Source organism: Notothenia rossii (genome assembly GCF_949606895.1).
Source record: "Notothenia rossii genome assembly, chromosome: 4".
NCBI lineage: Eukaryota > Metazoa > Chordata > Actinopteri > Perciformes > Nototheniidae > Notothenia > Notothenia rossii.
This window is the reverse complement of record NC_136902.1, coordinates 5,638,422-5,662,267: the sequence shown is the minus strand read 5'-3', so window position 1 is coordinate 5,662,267 and position 23,846 is coordinate 5,638,422. Positions and strand designations below refer to the sequence as shown.

General features: G+C 40.7%; 1 protein-coding gene across 4 annotated transcripts; it reads right to left on the bottom strand.

Annotated features, from left to right (window-relative positions):
* Window positions 1–8: 8 nt before the first annotated feature.
* LOC307035459 (protein phosphatase 1 regulatory subunit 3A) lies at window positions 9–23,488 on the bottom strand. Of its 4 annotated transcripts, none has more exons than XM_079674767.1 (5): window positions 22,171–23,488; window positions 10,592–10,638; window positions 9,963–10,048; window positions 6,899–6,925; window positions 3,474–3,611 (listed from the first exon to the last, which is right to left on the bottom strand). In XM_079674767.1, exons 1-4 carry the CDS (start codon window positions 23,019–23,021, stop codon window positions 6,899–6,901), a joined length of 1,011 nt encoding a protein of 336 aa, XP_079530893.1. In that variant the 5' UTR covers window positions 23,022–23,488; the 3' UTR covers window positions 3,474–3,611. The 4 variants fall into 4 exon arrangements, with proteins under 4 accessions (XP_079530891.1, XP_079530892.1, XP_079530893.1 ...); XM_079674768.1 differs by having other exon boundaries at window positions 9,963–10,045; window positions 22,171–23,469; XM_079674765.1 differs by lacking the exon at window positions 6,899–6,925 and having other exon boundaries at window positions 9–3,611; window positions 22,171–23,483.
* Window positions 23,489–23,846: the final 358 nt, after the last annotated feature.

Genomic DNA, 23,846 nt, shown 5'->3' with positions numbered 1-23,846 from the left:
ACGCAGAGTTGACAGGATATAGAACCACGTTTAATGGCAATACTCTGCAAAAACTTTCATCACTTCAAACGTCATTCAGTGCCTCAGACTGTGAGGTTGTCAAAGTAGTGCTGTAATATTTCAATATATTTCTGTAATAACAACAACAACAACAACAACAACAATAATATGGGATAGATAGCAAGTAGGTGGGAAGATAACAGATACAGCATAGTATCGCTATGTGATTGTTAAACATGGTCGCCATGTACTAGTCTTTTGCTATATAAATAATTAATATAGAAAATAGAATAGTTTGGTAACAATTGCTTTTTTAAAGTCCACTAGAAAGTGCGTAAAGTGTTTTCACGGTATTGGCTTGAAATGAGTCAAAACAAAGATGGAGACTTTGGCGAGTAAGAATCTAAAATGTGCAAAAATCCATCTCAGATTATGACAAACTGCAAAATGTGCAGTTGAAAAAGCTAATACATCGCAATCTACTGATCTGATTTGTTATGTGTTATCACAATACTCATATATATTTCAGTATTGTGATAATATTGTATTTTTGGTTTTTCTTGGGATTCCCACCCCTACTTGCTCGATCCAAGAGGAAGACTCATCAAACAAAATGTGCATTTGTGATCGTGTACTAATGATACAAAAATATCACTTTCACATGTGACACTAAACAAGATTCCACATTTTCCCTCTGGCAGCATTCATTTCAAACAGATGTTCACTGCATGTCAGTTTGATTTAGGCATTAAGGCAAAACATAATTCACATAACCAGATTTTTTCAATTTGTAAACAAAATTACATTTTGTAAAACAAATGTCTTTAGCTTCCCACTGCAGTGAGATGTGTTGTCCTTCATTGAAGACAAAACAACACATGGAATTCACAAAAGTTATCATGGCAGTCAGGTTAGACAACAACCTTAGCTACACTAACAACAACAAAGATGAAGAAACAAGTGCATTACAGGACAGATGAATGCATCCTAACGCTACATTAACTACAGACACATTACAAAACACCTATGGTAATATAATGTGCTTTAGTGTTAGGGCATGTTCACACCTTTATGTATAAAGTATATGGTTCACACCAGCCTTGGTCCAGTTCAGGGGTGTTAAACTCAAGGCCCGGGGGCCAAATCTGGACCGTGACTTCATTTCACGTGGCCCACAAGAGCTCTGAAAGAATATAATATGTTTATTATACGGTTACATGGCGAGTTACAGAAGCACGTTGCCCATACATGGAGCACAATGCATCTCAAAATTTACGTTTTTTTTTCAAGTTTGAATTTCTTTTTCAAAATGGCACCTTTTTTTCCCTCTAATTTTCACTTATTTTATTTGGACTTTTTTTTCCTCCAGAATGTGGCTTTTCTTTTAAATCATTTTGTGACATTCTCACTGAAAAGACGTGCAATTATTTGCCCTAGACTTCTGCTTTCAGACGTAGTTAATTATGAAGTTATTACCCTATCCGATAATAATCCAATGCAGAGGCAATACTGTAATATATTACATTATTTTATATATATGGTATATTTATATAGTCTTAAAGTTACAACCGACCCTTTGAGTGCAACCATAATGCGAATGTGGCCCTCGATGGAATTGAGTTTGACACCCCTGGTCTAGTTTAACCGAAGCGTTTATCTTCCTGCTATTTATTTGGATTCGTGTGAACACCGGATTCTCTTACTGAAACAATAACAGGAAGCTTTATAGTCTGTTATAGTGACTGGGGAAGTAGTAACCCAGTTGTGTGGGTTTACCAGCACATGCATTTACTGTTTATAAGACAAAAGACACAACAATTTGCTAGCTACAACCTCCCCCCTCACAGCTATGAAGTCTCCTAGCCGCTTTTCCGCTTATATTCTGTAGGCTAACCAGTGTAGCATTAAAGCATGGGGGAATTAGCGGCCGAGCTAGCTAACTAGCCAGTTGCTGAATGAGTAAAGTTTAACAACTTCATTATTAATTCACACCCTTTGGTTGCACATCATTGGCCTGTCATCTGGTTTATTTTCTGTAACCAGACATGCTTGAAATAGAAAGCTAGCTAACTAACTAGCCATCCGCTAAGTAACTAAAGCGCCAACATTTAACAACTTAACACTTCATCGACAAACATTTCACCGCGCAGCAAAGCACCATGCCATAGCCAATTGTGAAGCCACTTTGTTTGGATACTTGTTCAAGTTTCAAGTATTGCATTAGAGCAAGGTAGAATGAGCTGTTTAGCTAACTAGCTAGCTAGCCAGCCGCTACATTAGTAATATTTTACAATTTATTGCTAAATCGACAAAAAGGAGAGAACCTCATACGCGGTGAGGAGCCAACTTTATAACCAATAATTGAAAAACATCTCTATGAAGACTTTTTTACATTTTCTGGCTTTTTGAGCTTTCCTTTTGTACCGACCTTTAGGAGTGAAACAGACCGTATAAAGGTGTGAATGCGCCCCGTTGTAGAAATGGGGTTATAATTGACTTCTATTCTATTACTTACCACTTGTTTCACAGAAATATCACCAAAAGTATGACCGGTGTTTGTGTAATTACTTCCTCCTTGTATTATACTTTGGAAACACTGAAGAAACACTCATAAATTGTACCCTTTCATTTCATGAAAACGTATCTAAAAACTCAAACAATGATACACAACAACTTCGACGACAGACTTATGTGTGATTTATTTTTACTTGTTGGCTTTTGTGGAATCACGAAAAGGCACTTTAACGTGAGAACGAACTTTGGGGGCGTAATTAAAACTGATGCAGGACCAGAAGCAGCCCGATGATGAACAGGGCGGTGGGTTCCTGCAACACTATGGAGAGCGAGACAACTCCAGTCAGAAAGACGACGGACGGCATCAGATTTATGTTAGCATCATGCTCAGTATGAAGCTCGGGAACCTCTGTGTTTGGTGGATTCTCTAATACTGCGTCAGGGGAATTCTCGGGAGCATCTTCCATCTCTTCCCAGGCCGACTGAAAAGCCTCAGAGAGTTCAGGCGATGGTGGAGCTTCACCGTCTGCTTCTCTCAGAGATTCGTCACTTTCTGCCTCAGGAGACGTTATTTCGCTCGTACTGCCTTCGTGATTTTCTGCAGATCTGGTGTAACCCCCTGCAGAAAGTTCACTAATTCCCACTGCAACCTCCTGCTGGGCCGCACTGGGAGCTGAGACACATTCTGGAGACAGTTCAAGACAAGGACGATCAACCGTGCTGTCGGTTGACTCGTCCTCTCCTGGTGCTTCCCACAGATGCATGCACGAGGCCTCAGAGGGAGAGGAAGCCTGGGAGCTGTGTGATCTCAGACTTGACTCTTGTTTCGCAGAGGGATTTGAATCAGGCAGTAGGGGGCAGGGACCTCCATCTATTGGCTGCTCTGACGTTTGGTTGCCTAATTCACAGTGGAGTCTGGGTAAAGGCTGTGACTTATTTGGCTGGAGTACAAAGGATGAATTAGTTTGAAGTGTGGTTTCGGAAGACATACACGGGAATAGTTCACCTGGGGTTACAGTGAGAGCGGACAGTGAGCCATCAGCAGATGGATGCTCTTGGGTGGGTGGGACACCGGGAGCAGATGGGTGAACCGCAATCTGTTGAAGTAAAACAGCGAGACAACAGTGACAGCTATAAAGACACATTAACATTGCACACAGAGAGAGGAAAAGCATTTTACTGCATACTAATGCTTTTCTGTCAAATGGATCCCATGCTGACGTGTTAATGGTGAGGCATTGCAAACAAAACAGGCGCAGTGTGATGGGATTGGATGCATGTCTTTGTTTTTTATTATTGTTTTGACTTCTTGTTAAAAGGGAAGTTGACAAGGAAATCATGACCTGGCTACTCAAGACAATTCGGAGACGTTGCTGTGAGTCATTTTATGGTAAAACTAATTTCCTTCCAGCCGGAGTAAGATGCATTATTGCAGAGAGGCTCGAGTCAGCGGGAGCTCGAAGCAATAATGGCTCTTCTTTCTGCCCGGTGATACATTTGGCGGATGAAGTTTAGAGAGAAAATAGTTCCGAAATAAAACTACTCAAAACAAAGTGATTGGATTGTGTTGAACTGTACCTTTAAGAGATTTCTGCCCTCCCCGAAAGACCCTTTTATTTTCCGTTTTCACTTGATTCGATTTAGTTTGTTTTTAAGGAAACTGGCTCACAACATTGTAGAGCTTTGCCCGCTGTGAGGTTGCTGTGACAAATAGTCCAATCATGATAAAACCAGGACAAATAAAACCAAAAGACTGACAAATAAATGAACACCAATTACAAGATAAAGTTCAAAAGGACTAAGCGATAAAAACAAACATGTGTCATTTTGTTTTCTGCTATTTCCCCTGCGCTGAAAAGGTTGTGTTTTCTGTTTGTTTTGGCCAAGGTTTTTATTTAAAGGCGGGTACAGGCATTATTTTTCATTAATGGAAACGGCCTTGTCGGAGGTCTGCGTGACCTTCTAGTTGCTTCACTTCATCATTTTACACTAAATACTTCCATTTGTTCCCATTAGAGCACTTTTCATTTATTATGAAAAGATTTGATGGCAGTACCGAATTATTGAAAAGCTTAAGAGAAATCAAAGTGCTTTTATGCTGCCTTTACTTGAGTTGTTTAACAAAACTTGTATTTCCCCTCTGAATACACCTGTACAACATAAGGTAAACATTAACTATTTGGAGGAAGTTCATGCAGTATTTGACGGGTTTATTTGATGTTTTATTGCTCTACCAAAGGGAAACAACATGCATGTGAACACTGATGGTTAACAGGAACAAGATGAGCTCATGCAAACAGTAGGCTATTGTTTGCAGTATCTGAGGTAGTTAATCAGTGTTTTGCGACCGACTGACTTCCTTTCTTCTAAAATACAAAAGTCTTCCAGTCTGATGTGCGTTGTGTAGGGAGCAGAACCAAAAACCAATTCTCGTTTTTCTTTAAAATGTTTATGTTATACCCCAGGAAGTCCTAGTTCTTCAACACATCCCCCACCATATTGAGCATCACTGAATTTCTTCACACTACATTAATAGGAGCATTTTTAGGAACTTTGCTTATTTGCCAAGAGTTCAAAAAAGATTGCAACCACTCCCAAGGCTTTTTTAAATATTGGATATGACGCTGCAGCCAGGACACGTTAGCCTAGCTCAGCATAAAGACTGGGAAAAGAGGAAGTCCAGGAAGTCTCTCTTCTCAGCCAAGAAATTGTCTGACACATAATCCAGTTAATTATTCAGTACCAGATAACCTTTGTGTTGTGTTCGAAAGCTGTTACCGTTCAAGGCGTTCGCGAGTCAGTTTTTACCCATGATTTATCTCAGTCCAAAACGCACCAAAAAAATTACTATCATCTAATATAACTTCATCATAACTAACTTATTATGCATTCATAACTGTACAATCATACTTGTCAACCCTCCCGATTTTCGCGGGAGACTCCCGATTTCATTGCCCTCTCCCGGTTTCCTCCCGGGGTCATATTTCTCCCGCATTTCTCCCGATTTCTGACAAAATCAGATTTACTCAGGACTGTTTCCACTCGGACTTTAATACAGCTACACCATTGTTTGGTTTCCATGGTAACACGTCTCTTAAGTAGCGCGCTCAACTCAAAGTCTGAGATGGTGAGGCAGATAGTAACAGAAAACAGAACAAGAATCGACAACTACTCTCTGCTCACTCCTTTCCTGCCCACACATATGCTCCATCAAGGACGGTGATACAGGCCGCAAGGCAGTGCACTAACAACTACAATGAGCATGCTAATGTTAATCTAACAGCTCCCCCCCCCCCCCCCAATTTTGCATTTTGAAATGCTCCAGATTTCTGAGGTCTAAAGGTTGCCAAGTATGCGTACAATCCTGTTGTAATGTAATGCTATGGCCCGAAACACATTACACCACATATTGCACTCGTGCATAGTGTGTTCAGGATCAAGTGTTAGTGTGCATATTCTTTGAGAAAGGTGGAGTTCCCGTGGGGGGAGGGGGGCAGAGGGCGGGGAGACCAGGTGCATGTTGCAAAAAAGTATTGTTACAGTGGATGAAGGGGGTGGGGGAGGTGTCTAAAGTCAGAGATGAATCTTGATTGGGCCAAATTTGACCCAGAGTGACCCACAAGCATTCTGCTGGGTCTCCCCGAACACCAAATGATACACTTTTTGTTTTAGAGACCTTCAGACTTGGCTAAAATGGTCAAAATGAGTTTTGTAGTGTTTATATATCTGCTGTGGAGGATATCATTAAGCCTTGTTCCGATACAAAAAACTAGAGCGTAGTTATTATATAATATTAACTTGAAACGGGTCACGGGAGACCCAACACAACATAAGGGTTAAAGCCTAGACTTTCAAACCCTGCATAGGAGTCCCTTGCTAAAACTCAATATAATAATAACAGTACATTTAATTTATAGAAAGCACTTTTCTAAACACTCAAATATGCTTTACAATAGAAAAACATTTAGTACGTGCATACAAGCATGCAATACGAGCATATATATTTATGCTGTAACCCTCAGTATGAAAGCGATGGAGGTATGTGGCTATCTAACTATTCCTTAACAAAGAGCACCAGGGTCAGAGTGATGGTGCAGAACAGCATGTGGTCTAAAATGAGTTTCAGTGACATTTCAGTACCATCGATGAATACAAACACTTGACACAAACAGAACATTAAAGGTAGGATTCATCCCAAATAGAGCTCTGAACACACAGTACACATGGTGCAAATCTATATGAGTGTACCGTATCACTTAAAACTGAAAGAGACATGAGTTCAAATTAAAAATGGACACGATTGAAGGGTGCAACATCATGCCTCACAACGTCAATCCAACAACATACAGTTATCGTGCTGCAGCGGGGAGAAGCGGGACTTTACCTAAGTTGTTGCCGAAGCTTCAATGAGCTGTGAACAATATAAAGCCAGGGATGATGAGTTTTAAAAGTCCAACAGAAATGTGTGTTATGTTTTATTAGACTGGCGTAGAGGCATGGAGCACTGGGCCTGCTTATCTGTTAAATGGAAGTGTCAAACACTGCATGCAAATCAAGATCATTAGAATACAACCCAACAAGTCGTTTGATGAATGTGTGGTGTGACTGTTCCTGCAGGTCATTGACAGTTCATTGGTTCACATCAGGGGTGTCCAAACTTTTTTCACCAAGGGCCACACACAGAACAATATACGAAGGGCTGGGCCGCTCACTAGAGGTATATTCATTTATTGTGTTAGCAGCCCATTCCTTAAAACAGAAGCTTCCGATTGATTATAATAAGAGGAAATATGAAGGGTAGATTTCAAGGTTGCTATGGAAATGTGTTATTGGGCTTTTTTCTTATCAACTAAGATGTGTTAGAAAATGTGGCTTATTAACACATGAATACTTTGTTATATATTTAAACATATATATTTAAAGGTCCCCTATTTTGCAAAATCCACTTCTTCCTGTCTCTTCTACATCAACATGTGTCCCCTCTTCTTCATGTCTCTTCTACATCAACATGTGTCCCCTCTTCTTCATGTCTCCTCTACATCAACATGTGTCCCCTCTTCTTCATGTCTCTTCTACATCAACATGTGTCCCCTCTTCTTCATGTCTCTTCTACATCAACATGTGTCCCCTCTTCTTCATGTCTCTTCTACATCAACATGTGTCCCCTCTTCTTCATGTCTCTTCTACATCAACATGTGTCCCCTCTTCTTCATGTCTCTTCTACATCAACATGTGCCCCCTCTTCTTCATGTCTCTTCTACATCAACATGTGTCCCTTCTTCTTCATGTCTCTTCTACATCAACATGTGTCCCCTCTTCTCCATGTCTCTTCTACATCAACATGTGTCCCCTCTTCTCCATGTCTCTTCTACATCAACATGTGTCCCCTCTTCTTCATGTCTCTTCTACATCAACATGTGTCCCCTCTTCTTCCTGTCTCTTCTACATCAACATGTGTCCCCTCTTCTTCATGTCTCTTCTACATCAATATGTGTCCCCTCTTCTTCATGTCTCTTCTACATAAACATGTGTCCCCTCTTCTCCATGTCTCTTCTACATCAACATGTGTCCCCTCTTCTTCATGTCTCTTCTACATCAACATGTGTCCCCTCTTCTTCATGTCTCTTCTACATCAACATGTGTCCCCTCTTCTCCATGTCTCTCCTACATCAACATGTGTCCCCTCTTCTCCATGTCTCTTCTACATCAACATGTGTCCCCTCTTCTCCATGTCTCTCCTACATCAACATGTGTCCCCTCTTCTCCATGTCTCTTCTACATCAACATGTGTCCCCTCTTCTCCATGTCTCTTCTACATCAACATGTGTCCCTTCTTCTTCATGTCTCTTCTACATCAACATGTGTCCCCTCTTCTCCATGTCTCTTCTACATCAACATGTGTCCCCTCTTCTCCATGTCTCTTCTACATCAACATGTGTCCCTTCTTCTTCATGTCTCTTCTACATCAACATGTGTCCCCTCTTCTCCATGTCTCTTCTACATCAACATGTGTCCCCTCTTCTCCATGTCTCTTCTACATCAACATGTGTCCCCTCTTCTTCATGTCTCTTCTACATCAACATGTGTCCCCTCTTCTTCCTGTCTCTTCTACATCAACATGTGTCCCCTCTTCTTCATGTCTCTTCTACATCAATATGTGTCCCCTCTTCTTCATGTCTCTTCTACATAAACATGTGTCCCCTCTTCTCCATGTCTCTTCTACATCAACATGTGTCCCCTCTTCTTCATGTCTCTTCTACATCAACATGTGTCCCCTCTTCTTCATGTCTCTTCTACATCAACATGTGTCCCCTCTTCTCCATGTCTCTCCTACATCAACATGTGTCCCCTCTTCTCCATGTCTCTTCTACATCAACATGTGTCCCCTCTTCTCCATGTCTCTCCTACATCAACATGTGTCCCCTCTTCTCCATGTCTCTTCTACATCAACATGTGTCCCCTCTTCTCCATGTCTCTCCTACTTCAACATGTGTCCCCTCTTCTCCATGTCTCTCCTACATCAACATGTGTCCCCTCTTGTTCATGTCTCTTCTACATCAACATGTGTCCCCTCTTCCTCATGTCTCTTCTACATCAACATGTGTCCCCTCTTCTTCATGTCTCTTCTACATCAACATGTGTCCCCTCTTCTTCATGTCTCTTCTACATCAACATGTGTCCCCTCTTCTTCATGTCTCTTCTACATCAACATGTGTCCCCTCTTCTTCACATCTCTTCTACATCAACATGTGTCCCCTCTTCTTCATGTCTCTTCTACATCAACATGTGTCCCCTCTTCTTCATGTCTCTTCTACATCAACATGTGTCCCCTCTTCTTCATGTCTCTTCTACATCAGCATGTGTCCCCTCTGTGGAAAGAGAATCTGAAAGTTTCAGGAACAAAGATTCTCTCTCTTTTTGATCCATTTCTATAAAAACCTGTCTGAAAATGAGCTGATCAGATTTTGGCCACTTTATGATGTCATAACGATGTTTTGTCTTGAGTAACCATTAGCCAATCAGCAACCAAGGTAACCCCCCCCCCTTATCACCATTGAGTTCTTTGTAACGAAATGTCTCTCAGAGGGGCGTGGGGAGGGGCTCCTTATTTTCATCTAAAGTAACAGACAGAGAATCAGCACTTTGGAAACAGGGCTGAAACAGAGGGGATTATGGGTAATGCTGCAATGATCTGTTTGGTGTTTCAGCCAATCAGAGACAGGCTCTGTATATGTCTGAGACCTGTGATATATTGATGAAAAACAGTATAATAGGAGACCTTTAAGAAGTACAACAGCAGACGTTTAATTTGTTGGCCATATTTCATTACACTTTTAGAATTTGCTGAGGGCTGATTCAAAATGGTCCGCGGGCCGCATTTGGCCCCCGGGCCGTAGTTTGGACACCCCATGTACTTCCTTTAACGCAGATCCTTTCTTTACACTCACCTCGATGTCGATCTCGGGCTGTATGATGACCGGGCAGAGAGGTGGGGGTCTGTTCAGAGCTGACCTGGAGGACCCTCCTTCTTCTGCTGATGGAAAACAGATAATCACACACTGAGAGGATGATTAGTCCGCAGTGTGTGAGTCACTAAGGGGGCACTCCACAGATGAAAACATGTACGTCATGTCTTCAGTGCGTCGGATCAGGATCTAAGGTTTAAGACTTTAATCCTATTTAAAGAAAGGCTGCGTCACTTCAGCTTTCATATACATATATGATGTATTTGTTAAGCAGCTGTTTATCCCTACAGTACTTCTTGTATGGATGTTATTTGATCCCATCATTGATTTCGGAAACGGTTAGTAGCTGATGATGAAAGTATTGCCTCTGTGTTACGCTGACATTTTAAAAACATGATATATAACCAGTGCGTATGATCGGCTGTATCGGAGGCATTTCTGAGACCACCTGGAAACCCTTCATTACATACTGGCCACTAAAAGTATTAATTATGCTGTCATAACTCCCAACTAAATGGAAGTGCAATACTTGCAAATTACTGCTTCAATCATATACCATGATATACAAATATCTATTATATTAATATTTATTCATTTATGTCTTACAGTACCTTCGTCTTTATCCTGCTCGTCATCTGAATCAAAGGGATCCTCCATACTGAAAGAAAAAGAGACATGCGTTAAAAACACAAGGTATTCAGACGTCCTAAAAAACCCAATAGTACCCTCTCTAAGACACAAATGTAGCTCTAAAGAACCTCATATGGCCTAATGGTAGTCATGCTTTTAAACGCAGAGTGTATATGTATTTTTTATGTACGTATACAGGAACGCTGGCTGATGCTGATTTTAGTTCTTTTTTTATAATGTAATTGTTAAAAGTCATAAACTGTTAAAGGTCCCATGTCATGCTGTTCTGGTTATTACCCGTCCCCTTGTGTGTTATGAAGCATGTAAGCAAAGAAAACCCTGTAGGGAGTAAAACTCTAACACAGAGAAGACCTGTCTATGCTGCTCCAGAACGCCTCGTTGGGGATTTCTCTGTTTCCATTGTTTACTTCCTGGGTTCTGTGACGTGTGAACACCCAGATCAACAACAAATGACCGGATTGGCCCAAATGGACCAATCCGCGGAGCCCCTCCCACACCAGGATCCCTTGGCTAACTAACAGGGAGTCCCATTGACTTGCATAGAGCTCCCTGAACGCTGGGAATAGACGAGTTGGGATGGTGGAGAAATGCTCTCCACAGACCCGTTCTCACAGCGTTAGAAACCTTTTCTTACTCAATATCAAGCCACACTTATTGTTTTTACTTCGGCTGTGAGTGTTTGTGTGCTCCGGATGAGTTTCGCTGTGTCTCGCTGTATCGCCGACCGGGAAACCTGTCCGCTCCTAGCAGCAACGAGCCTCGCAACGAGCCTCGCAACGTCCCGACCAATCAGAGCACACTGGGCTCACAGGGAGGGGGCGGAGCTCCAACAAGCCGTGTAGGACAGAGAGTGAATACGCATACTATACAGAGATGCTGTATGAGAAACCAATGTGAGTTTGGAACATTGAACAATGTAAATCTATTCTCGTAGACCTCAACAATGGAATTATGATCAGTAGAAATGGCCATGACATGGGACCTTTAAATGCAGCATTAACCACAATCACGTTTACGATTAATTGTGTTAAGTGTGAACAGGAATCCAATTTGATGTTAATAAAATAAAAATATGTGAGACAGACATTATGTTAAAAGGATATGTGGGTGAAAGACAGCATCAACTCAGCTCCAGACACGGAGAAAGAAGTAAAAAAGGAGCTAAATTGTCAATGCCTCTACACATACAGTATGTCGTAGTTTTATTGCATTAGTTTGCCATGAATTTAGTGGTTGATTCTGAATACTTAAAAGTTCTTATTAAGTATTTACTAGGTTGCTAAGTAGTAACGGCAAAACTGATAAAAAGCGCTGCAGTAAACCATATGATTTTCTCTCCTACATAATGTTTTGCACTGATAAGTATTATAAAGACTAAATATATATAATTATTTACAAAACCTAAGAGCCAAATCGTCCACAAGATCTACACTTAGTTTGTATTTTCAACTCATTTGGCAACAACGGGAGGCTGTGGCTCAGTGGGTTAGTGTGCTGATCTTCGAATCAGAGGGTAGAAAGTTCAAATCCCACTGCAGTCAGCATGTCATGTGTCCCTGAGACACTTCACCCCAAATTGCTCCTGTGGGGATTGTCCGGAGTACTGAATGTGTGTTAGTCACTTTGGATAAACGCTAAGTGACATGTCATGTAATGTAACAAAAGCAGCGTATGAATCATCGGATAAATGCAGAGTCATATCTAAAACAAAGAGCAGCACCTCCACATTTGAAATGGCCGAGCAGGTGCTCACACACCGTCATCAACACCTGTTACAGATAGTTAGTCTCAATATTTGCTGATGCAGTTTGTGCTGAATGAGCCTTTTGAAGTAGATAATGGTGGTGTGTTATCTCTTTGTACTGTACGTTTTGTACGGATCAGTTCCTGTACTGCCGCTCGGTGGTTGATTGCCAGATGCCTCCGCGATGACACTTCTCATTAGAGTGTTTGTTAAAATAGACAACGAGGTGGGAAATGAGTGAGCGAGGAAATGTGCACTGAGGGTCATCGTAAAGTGCAAACACAGGATCAGCCATTAAGTCATGCTTCTATATTAAAGGCAATGCATCTGATCTAATTGTGGTACATTTACCTAATGGATATCAACGTGAAACTTCCCCAGATGAATTACTTTTAATTATAATGTGTTTTGTAAGACCAGTTTTCTGTATTGTTATGTTTAATAATGCAAATGTATATAATTAAAGAAGCCTTATTCCCTTTCCTATAGTGTGCTACATAGGTTTGTGTGCATGTTAATGGCCGGCAAACGCTAAAATCGCCTCCATTGTAGTCCTTTGCTTACTTCCAGAACATAATGACACACTATGTTAAACTCACGTTTCTATTGGCTAGCGCTCCAACACATTGTATGTGATAGGCTAAGGGGCGGGACATCTCTAAGCAGTTTGACCAATCAAAACAGAGCCAGCCAGCTAACCAATCAGAGCAGACTGTAAATTGTATCGTGAAATGCATACATGTTGTTCACACTACAGGTGATAGGGTCAAACATTTAACTAACAGATATCATCATGAAACCTCCCCATGTCATAATTAGCATTGAGACAATTAATTATTGTATTACAAGTTTTCTGAAAATATTATGCGTATATAAAATACCGAAATAGATAAACATGGTGTGTGTGTGGCCTAGCAATACTATACTTGTGGGGACCTAAATCAGTTTACACAGTCACGTGTGGGGACTCGCCTCCCTTATGGGGACAAAATGGAGGTCCCCATGAGGGGAATCATTAATTTTAGGTTGAAGACTTGGTTAGGGTTAGGCATGTGTTGGTTATGGTTAAGTTTAGGAGAAGTCTCCAGGAAATGCATGTAAGTCAATGTAATGTCCCCTGAAGTGATGTATACATGGTATGTGTGTGTGTGTGTGTGTGTGTGTGTGTGTGTGTGTTTGTGTTTGTGTTTGTGTGTGTGTGTGACAATTATGATTGATTATTATTACAATGTCTATGTCTACGTTAAAATAAGTTGATCATCTGATTTTTCATTAAACTACATTATTATTCGCTGCAGTTTTGATCTCAGCAAGTACTTTTTTGATAGCGTGTCATACAATAGCAAACAGGCCCGGCCTCAGCCTCTCAGCGACTTTGTCTGTTTCCTGCTGTCGCTACACTTGTGATGGAAGCTAAATAGCCCAAAATCTGAAATAAAAACTATATTTTTGCCCGTATGTCTTGCTTTGAAATCACCTGCAGGAATATATTTCTATAAGTTGTAAGTTGACAGGTTGGTGATGCAACATTTCCAAGAGTCTTGCAAAGGATGCCAAATGAGCTAAAGGTCATCAGTGTGATCAGCGTTTCAAATGGGAATGACCTGACCAGATCTTCTTTCTCTATCATCTGATAGAGACCTAAAAGGGATCTTTGCCTCATAGCGCCTGCTGATGCTAAGTCATTAAGTGTTAAGGCGAGACATTACAGGTGAATAGGGTAATTTTTTTTACGTAAAGATATCGTCTAGAAATTTCTCCAGTTATTTACTTACATTAAGACAATTGTTTTTTGTATTAGAAGTTTTCTGAAATAGCATGTTTAAATATGCATATGAGCCATCGTCTCATTAAATATGCGCATATTTTAACACATTTCAGGGACACAAATCTGAACATTGGATAAGGCCAGGTTCAACATTCTTGTTTCATTTTGTAGTCATATTAGAATCTACAGTTTTTACAGAAGGGATTTTGGATATCTCTTTTTATCACTCCATAAATCAGAAAATATTGTCAACAGTCCTAAAATATCAATTTTCGCCGTGTTTTTAGGTATAAAATGTTATATAATTCAGGCTTTGAAAGATATATGAACAAACCCTTCTGTAAAAGCCTTCAGAATATTGAGAAAATCTAAATAATGTATATATAAAGAAATCTACAGACGCAAATAGACAAACTATAGTCAAATAAACACCTAAATGTGTATTTTGTGTACATTTTCCAAAAGCCTGAAAGAAAACATGTCACGGAATCAAAATAGCACAAAATCTCATAATTGACCAGTGCATGAAAAACAATGTTTTTGCCTGCCGTGTCTCGCCTTAAGCTATTGAAGTGTTGAAGCTCTGATATGGAAAGCACAGTCTCATCAACAATCATTGCAATCATAAGAGATTATTTGTCCTTTCTCTTGGCTCAGCAGCCTGTGATGTGTATACTAAACTAAACTTAGACTGATCCATATAATCAGCTCCAAAGATAATTGTTAAAAGGCACACCCTTTGCAAGCAACTCACAACAAAAGCATGCTCAGACCTGCAGCCACCATCTGATCTGATAAACAACTTCTACTCTCCAATAGGCAGATTAGAGATTCTCTTATTCTTTATTTAACCCCTTACTCTACTGTACTTTAACATCTTTGAATTCTTCTCTGAAAAGTAAAATGATATGTCCGTTGCTTTTCTCTTGACCAGTGCTCAGGTCGGTCAAACGATGCAAAAAGGTGGAAGTTAAATATGTTATTAGTGGGGAGTTCATGCCTGGCCTGTGAAAGGCTGTCACTTTTTAAAAAATACACTCAATTGAGTCACTTTATTTGCTGAAATGAGACTTGTTTCATTGTTTTGGTTTGTGCATCGTCAATTAGATTTGTAATACAAAGAACAGTTTGAAATACTTTATCTAAGGAGCGTTAGTTAACCAAACTAGATTTCTCCCTGAGGAAATTGTTGATGTAGTGTGAGGTAGTAGCTTGCTGTATCTCTGTTCTTTGGATGCAACTCAGCATTCTTTCTCCTCCAAACACGTCTAGTTGAGTTTTTACCAAAAAGTTCTATTTTGGTTTCATCTGACCATATGACATTCTCCCAATCCTCTTCTGGATCATCTAAATGCTCTCTAGCAAACTTCCGACGGGCCTGGACATGTACTGGCTTAAGCAGGGGGACACGTCTGGCACTGCAGGATTTGAGTCCCTGGCGGTGTAGTGTGTTACTGATGGTAGCCTTTGTTACTTTGGTCCCAGCTCTCTGCAGGTCATTGACTAGGTCCCCCCGTGTGGTTCTGGGATGTTTGCTCACCGTTCTTGTGATCATCTTGACCCCACGGGGTGAGATCTTGCGTGGAGCCCCAGATCGAGGGAGATTATCAGTGGTCTTGTATGTCTTCCATTTTCTAATAATTGCTCCCACAGTTGATTTCTTCACACCAAGCTGCTTACCTATTGCAGATTCAGTCTTCCCAGCCTGGTGCAGGTTTACCATTTAGTTTCTGGTGTCCTTTGACAGCTCTTTGGTCTTGGCCATAGTGGAGTTCGGAGTGTGACTGTTTGAGGTTGTGGACAGGTGTCTTTTATACTGATAACGAGTTCAAACAGGTGCCATTAATACAGTTAACAAGTGGAGGACAGAGGAGGCTCTTAAAGAAGAAGTTACAGGTCTGTGAGAGCCAGAAATCTTGTTTGTTTGTAGGTGACCAAATACTTATTTTCCACCATAATTTGCAAATAAATTCTTTAAAAATCAGACAAATATGTTATTAGTGGGGAGTTAATTCTGAATGCATTACCTGTGAAAAGGTGTCACTTTTTTTAAATACACTCAACTGAGTCACTTTATTTGCTGAAATGACACTTGTTTCGTTGTTTTGGTTTCACATGTGCATCGTCAATTAGATTTTTAATACACAGAACAGTTTGAAATACTTTATCTAAGGAGCGTTAGTTAACCAAACGAGATTACTCCCTGAGGAATCTTTGCAGTAGTGTGAGGTAGTAGCTTGCTGTATCTCTGTTGCTGTACTAATGTGTACGTTTGCCTGAGTCTGATCTGGAGATGAAGCCCCGGGTGACGTTGCAACACTCCACAGCGAGTTGATTCAAAACAACGTCTAACACTGAGGCCAGACTCATGGACAAACACAAGTGATACTGAAACAGAAACACTGAGTAGTTCCTGCTCAGGTTTAACTTTGCACCATCAGATACTATGCATTGTTGTCTAAAGACTATATTCAGTATGTAGAAATATCTTGTGCTCGCTAGTCCACCATGTTTGTATTTCAACATGTATATTTTCTACTTTTTTGATGCTATTTCTATTTGAGATGTTTACATTTTGGATTGTTTATTTCTGGTCTCTAATGTACGATGCGTTGTCTTTTTATGCTGCTGCCACGCAAACATTTCCCAAATTGGGATCAATAAAGTATCTTATCATCTAAAAAAGAATATCAAAGTTCCTGTTGTGTACACTAATGAGTTTGTGTTATCCAGAGCCACTTTAATACGGATAGACTTGACTCAAATATACAGTGAACGTACTGTCAGTGTGGTTCATATTAATGTGCTGTTGGTAAAATATTCGAATGTCTAGACGTGTTTCATCCCACCGTCACCTTCCTCCCACCGGCTGCTTTGTTAATGTGTTCAAATCTAATTATCAGTGAACTTCAAAGCAGCTAATGAATCTGTAACGCCGCCACATATCCTGCTCCCCCGTCTCCTTCATCTCCCACATCTCCCCCCATTCAATCACTGCCTCCCCCCTCCATCATCATAACTCTGCAGAAGCACTTAGATTCTTAATTTCAATAAAAGTAGTGATAGCACAGTCTGGAAATACTCCATTAGCGGTGAAAGTCCTGAGTTTAAAATGCCACTAAAGTAAAAGTATGTTTCATTCAGCTGATGTTTGATCCAAAGAAACCTACAAAGTGTTTTTAACCATGACTAAACAGAGTGTAACACAAGGCAATAATCCTGTACATTACATGTCACTTGTTCATCCAAAGTGAACTTACATACTCAATACTGTGGGCCCACATGAGCAATTTGGGGTGAAGTGTCTCAGGGACACAACGACATGCTGACTGCAGTGGGGTTTGAACCTGTGCACAACCCACTGCGCCACACACCCCTGACAATTCAAATTGTAGAGAAGAATTATCAGCAATATGTACATCACAAAAAAAGTTATACAAATAAAACGACTCATTATGTGGTAGTTCAACAAACTAAACTAATATAAATAAACTAATAGGTTATGCTAATATACAGTAGGTTAAGCTACCCATCAGTATATCCAGTAATTCAAATATACTCCACCTATTATAAAGTGAACCGTGAAGTGACGAGCACGTTAATGCATAATTATAATTAAATATTATAATCTATTATTCTGTAATAGGCCATTTTGTCTAATTAATTATATCTATTTTGTTTTTTAAGTTTATTTTCATGCTAATACTTTTGTACTTTTACTGAAGTAAGATTTTGAATGCCATGCCTTTTAAACTTCAGTCCATTAATCTGCTTAAAAAGCTGAGGGTTAGGCTAGGTTTCTTCTACAGGAACAAGTCCTGTTTCTCGCTTGAGGCCAGGCTAGTCACTGTGACCTTTTGACCTGTGCTGGACTATGGTGATTTGTTATATATGAATGCACCTTCCAATTGCCTGGAAAAGTTAGATGCCACCTATCCCAGCGCTCTGAGATTTGTTACTAATTGTAAAGCACTTACTCATGACTGTACCCATACTTGCCAACCGTGAGACCTCAGAAATCGGGAGCCTTTCAAAATGCAAAATGGGGGGGGGGGGGGGGGGGTTCTAGTGGATCGCCGCAGCTGTTAGATTAACATTAACATGGTTATTGTAGTTGTAAGTGCAGCCTGTAGCACCGTCCTTGATGGAGCATATGTGTGGGCTGCACCTGTATTTTACAGGAAAGGAGTGAGCAGAGAGTAGTTGTCGATTCTTGTTCTGTTTTCTGTGACTATCTGCCTCAGCGACTCAGACTTTGAGTTGCGCTTGCTACTAAATAGACGTGTTACCAAGGAAACCAAACAATGGTGTAGCTGTATTAAAGTCCGAGTGGAAACAGTCCCGAGTAAATCTGATTTTGTCAGAAATCGGGAGAAATGCGGGAGAAATATGACCCCGGGAGGAAACCGGGAGAGGGCAATGAAATTGGGAGTCTCCCGCGAAAATCGGGAGGGTTGACAAGTATGACTGTCCCCTGTATGCCAAGGGAGGTCTGCCTTCACTAACTGTACGGAGGCTCAGTCATTGGTACATGTTTATCTACAAAGCCATGTTGGGTAAACTACCTTTTTATATCTGCTCTCTGATCTCTCGACGAATTGAAAGTACTTATTGCCTGAGATCTCATGATGTTGTTTTATTAAATGTGCCAAGTGCTAGGACTGTCTTAGGGAAGAAAGCTTTTAGTTTGTTAAATAAAGGCTACAAACAAACATGTACTAACTCTACAATGTAGTATTTATACTTAAAACTATACGTATTCATCCACATGTCCGCATAAGCCTGTGGGACTTCCTGCTGTCTCTGTGCATTATGAGATGTTTAACACGCTTTCATGTTGATATAACAATAAACTAAGCATATCATTTTAAAGCCTAACCTGTGAAAAGCTTGCATTCTTTTAAATAAACTCAATTGAGTCACATGAGTTGATGGCATGAGCCTTTTGCTGTCGTGTTTTGGAATCACCTGTGCATTTTCAATTAGATGTTTCTCTCAAAGTAGTTTGAAATACTTCTTCTGAGGAGATGTTTCCCAACCGGACGATATGTGTCCCTGAGTTGGCTCCGCTGTAGTGTGAAGTGGTTGGTACCTTTCAAAGTATCCTTACTCTGCTCATTAAACGTTCATGTTGACGTGACGATAAAAAAAGCGTTTAACTCCCCCTCCTCTCAAACGCAGTAAAGTAAAAGCAGCACCCCTCCTGAGAGGAGCCAGTCATCAGTGCTCCTCCAGGACTCTGAGAGAAAGGTCAGAGGTACGTAGGGTGAATGTCGGGGAGCGCCAGCCTGAAAACGACACCTGCCCTTCGCCTATTTTCATCGCCTCACACACCACTGGATGATTGGCATTCTGTGAGTGAACTCGCTCCAAAAGCCCCTCTCTCTGCAGACGCTCAAATACCGGCCATAAATTCACTCCGTACATTTGATACGTGAAAAATATAGCATTGATATCGTGTTAATAATAAACCCATGGTGCAATTAAGCTCAGCGGTACAAGAAGTTTATAGATTTGTAATCTTCACGGTCTACTGTATGTTTCTACTTCTTAATGTTGTTTTAATTCTATTTTCAGATGTTTAAATTCTACTATTGTTAATTTCTACTCTATAATTTCTACCTATGTGCCTTGTTGTGCCTTGTTGTGTTTTATGCTGCTGCAACGCAAACATTTGCCAATTTGGGATCAATAAAGTACCTTTTATCTTATCTTATTATTAAGTACTCAGATCTTTAACTTAAAGGTCCCATGTCATGGCCATTTCCACTGATCATAATTCCATTGTTGAGGTCTACTAGAATAGATTTATATTGTGCAATGTTCCAAAATCACTTTGGTTTCTCAAACAGCATCTCTGTAAACTACGTGTATTCACTGAATTTCACTCTCTGCCTTTAACGGCTCGTTGTAGCTCCAATAGCTCCAGCCCCCACCCTCCCTGTGAGCACAGTGTGCTCTGATTGGTCGGGACGTTGTGAATCGCCCTAAGCTCCATGGAGGTGTGGTTTCCTTGTTTAGCGATACACAGCGAAACACAGCCAAACTCAACCTGGGCACACACAAAGTCACAGCCGAAGTAAAAACAATAAGTGTGGCTTGATATTGAGTAAGAAAAAGGTTGATAAACACTGTGAGAATGGGTCTGCAGAGAGAATTTCGCCACGATCCCAACTGTCTGTTATCAGCCTGCAGCCAGGGAGGAGAAATCAGCAGAGCTGCATGCACTGAGTGTGTGTGTGAGGAAGTCCGTGGATTGGTCAATTTGGACCAATCTGGGGGCTTAACGTAACGGCTCCACGGATTGGTCCATTTGGTTCTGGGTAACGCATGACATCATGAGTTACCCGGAAGAATCAAATGGACAGTGACGTATCTCCAACGAGGCGTTTGGGGGAGGTATTTTCTGTGTTTACTCGCTACAGGGTGTACTTTGAGGGTCTTGACTCTGCAGACCGTTTACATGCATAAAAACCTTCATAACACACAAGGGGACGGGTAATAACCGGAAAAGCATGACATGGGACCTTTAAGAGAAAATATGAATACTATGGTCTTAAAAAGTCCGCCGTTGAAAATGTAACTTCAGTAAAAGTAAGACAATTGTACTTCAAGTATATAAGTATATATAAGTTAAAGTACTCAGTTAGCAGACTGGCTCCTTTCACAGTATTTGAGTGAAATGGAATATTATTATTGTGTTTTATATCACAAAATACATGTTGCGTCATCTATCATGTTGTAGTTTGTCAAAGTTGAGCCAATGTTAGTTTCTGGGTAGGTTCATGGTACCGTACAGTAAGAATTAACCAGCAACAATGAGTTTTAAAAACATGTAGTGTAGTTAAAAGTACAAAATATACCTCTATAGTAGAAGTATATGTAGCCTTAAATGGGAATATGTAAGTACAAATATGTCAAAAATAGTACTGAAGTACAATACTTGAGTAAATGTACTTTCAACACTGATAAAACACATGTGAATAGTCTTCTTAAATCTCATCATCCATTAGTAGAAATGTTCTTTTTGAGTGCTTTTGTAAAGTCACAGACGCCCATTGACAAGAGACGAAACACTAAATTGAAGATGACTGATAGATGGCAGTGTTGCTCTTTTGATGTTCTCTATCTCGTTATCCTTAATTCTTTTTGGATAATCATGTTGTGAAAATCTGACTTCCTGACAGCCTTTCTACCTTTTGTTTGCACTTTGTCTTTGCCGCTAACTGCTGGGACAAATAAAGGATTTCTGATTCTGAATATGATGATGTGTAAGAGTGTTTTGTTGAGATCCCACTCGTCCTGACTGCAGTCTCCAGGCAGATCCCCTGAACAAAGCTGATGCTCATTTCAGTTTCAAAACCCTCACCAGGGGTTAGTCAGCAACAGGATCCTGCAGCTGCTCTGAGGTCAGGTGCTTTGTGACGTTTCACTCCATGATTTGAAGGCACTATTTCACTGTAAATAATGACAATTGTAAAAATGATTGATGCACAAAGGGTAGTTCTAATAAGATACGTGTTCATGTTTTTCGATCAGGGTAAATTAGCTTTGGACTGACAATATGTCAAAAGTAATGACTTGTTGTTTATTTGATATTTTTGCATTTGAGTTGTATTGGTTGAAATTGACCAACATAACCCAAAGTAAACCAAATATGGAACTTATATCAAAGAGAAAAGTGTATTCCCAGTGTTCACACAAGGAGGAAAAATGTGTTTTGATGACAGGTGATAAGAAATGGATTTTTGTTTTTGAAATTGGATATTCAGGGGAATTACAAGTGTGTGGCCTTTCACTCATCTAAAATGGAACCTGTTACAAAATCAGTGCTTTTTATTAGATTTCTGGGTCTAACTCCGGAGTTGTTGTGCGTTTGATTGCCTATTTTAGCATTTGGGCACTTCACAACCAACCAACCTGTGGAGATCAGAGGTCAAGGCCCAAATACTGCACGCATTCTGTAAAATGAGCCTTCTTTGGTCTGTGTTTGTGGGATTAAAGCACACTTGTGACAGCAGATTTACCTGTAGGCTTTTGGAGGTTTGAGGATACCTCTTGACTGCTGCATGTCGGTGTGTTTCTGAGCCAACTCGTCTTCGTAGGACAGGAGCAGAGTCACCACATAGTTCATGTGGGAGTTATTGGCCCAGTAGTCTCCATCAGACGTCTCATAGCGCACAACAAACTCAATGCGAGAGCCGTGAGTGATGTAAGGAGGTGCAAAGGACAGCTTGAAGGAGAACTGGTCAGTGTTCCCATCATTAGAGCCCTGCACGTACTCTGCAGGGTGGTCAAAGTAGGACGCCCAGCTGTCCATGGTGGATCTGATGTACACTGCTTTGTGGAAGGACACGTTCAGGACTCTGATCAGCCCACTGAAAGCAAGAGGCTCATCCTCTGCTGGGGAAATCTGCTCCACTTCCACTTTGCTCGCGTGCACAGCCTGCAGCAGGGACCCCCCGCTAGGCGCACTGAACTCTGGGTGCACATGATAAGTGGGCTCCCTCTCCGGCTTCCTATACTTTGCCTCCTCTTCCTCCCACCGTGCGCTCTCCTCTTCACTGTCCGAGTCAAAGGCAACAAATTCCTTCACATCCACCAGGTCCCCACCTGTTGTGTCGGCGAATTGCACCTTCTTGTACACGGACAGCGCCAATTGGATGCGTAAATACTCTGCGGTTTCATCGTAAATGGAGTGGCCTCGCTTCCTGGGCACCGGGGAGCATCTGGGGATGAGGCGCACGTTTTCGCTGTCATCGTCTTCTTCATCATCGTCATCGTCGTCCATGCAGTGTCTCTCTGCGTTCACGGCAGATTTGTCGATTTTAATGGTGGTGAAAAGGCCCTCCTGGCTTGGTATGGATAAAAAAGACATTTCTGCAGACACGCATGGAAGCTGTGTACATATGGCGTCTCCAAATAACACAAAAATCACTACCAAATGCTCATTATTTGCGCAGCAGTAGATCCAGTGCTGTTCCTGTTACGCACGGAGCCTCTCTAGTCCCAGCGTTAAATGTCACCCATGGAAACATGTGTTTGCTGCCAGCCCTTGTGATAGAGTATCCCCCGGTTTACATGACTTTATGCACCGCAGTTTGGCTGCTGTCGCGGAAGGAAAAGCTTCTAATTTTAGCGCTGACCTACAGAGCTCTCCATGCCCCAAATGTGTCTTTAGAGATGGTATAATCCTGCGACTTCCCCCCTCTTCTGTTTTGGTTCAGGCTGGATGACCGCCCACTACTGGAAATAGGATATAAAAGTAAAATGATATCAGCCAATCGTAAGCCTTTCTCAGGTATGACACCATTTTAAAATGATATAACATTAATAAAACATCTGCAGACACCTTCAGGTGCAGGATTAATAGGTTATTTAGAATCTCAAAAAGCACATTTAATTATTAATATAAAGGCAATATATAGGCTATGTGTTGGTTGCAGGGTGACAAACAAAGATAATTTATGAGCATAATTTAATCTTAATCGATTTCTAAAATATTCCTGATTTGTAGGCAAATAAAACATTAAATACAAATACATATTTTGACAGATTTATCATTTCTATTTCCCTTTCATTTATATTGGAGTTTGGTATTGTAATAGCCTATATGTATGTTTTTCTATAATTGTTGTTGTTATATATTGTAGTACAATGTACATATTTTAATATACTTATATCTTAATTGTATTTTAAATAT

Excerpts from the sequence above, each read along its gene's own strand:
- LOC307035459 (XM_079674765.1), bottom strand. The coding sequence starts at position 23,021 with ATGTCTTTTTTATCCATACCAAGCCAGGAGGGCCTTTTCACCACCATT. Across the intron at positions 10,049-10,591 it reads CGAGCAGGATAAAGACGAAG|CAGAAGAAGGAGGGTCCTCC; the intron begins GTACTGTAAGAC and ends GTTTTCCATCAG. Across the intron at positions 3,612-9,962 it reads AGCCCGAGATCGACATCGAG|ATTGCGGTTCACCCATCTGC; the intron begins GTGAGTGTAAAG and ends TTACTTCAACAG.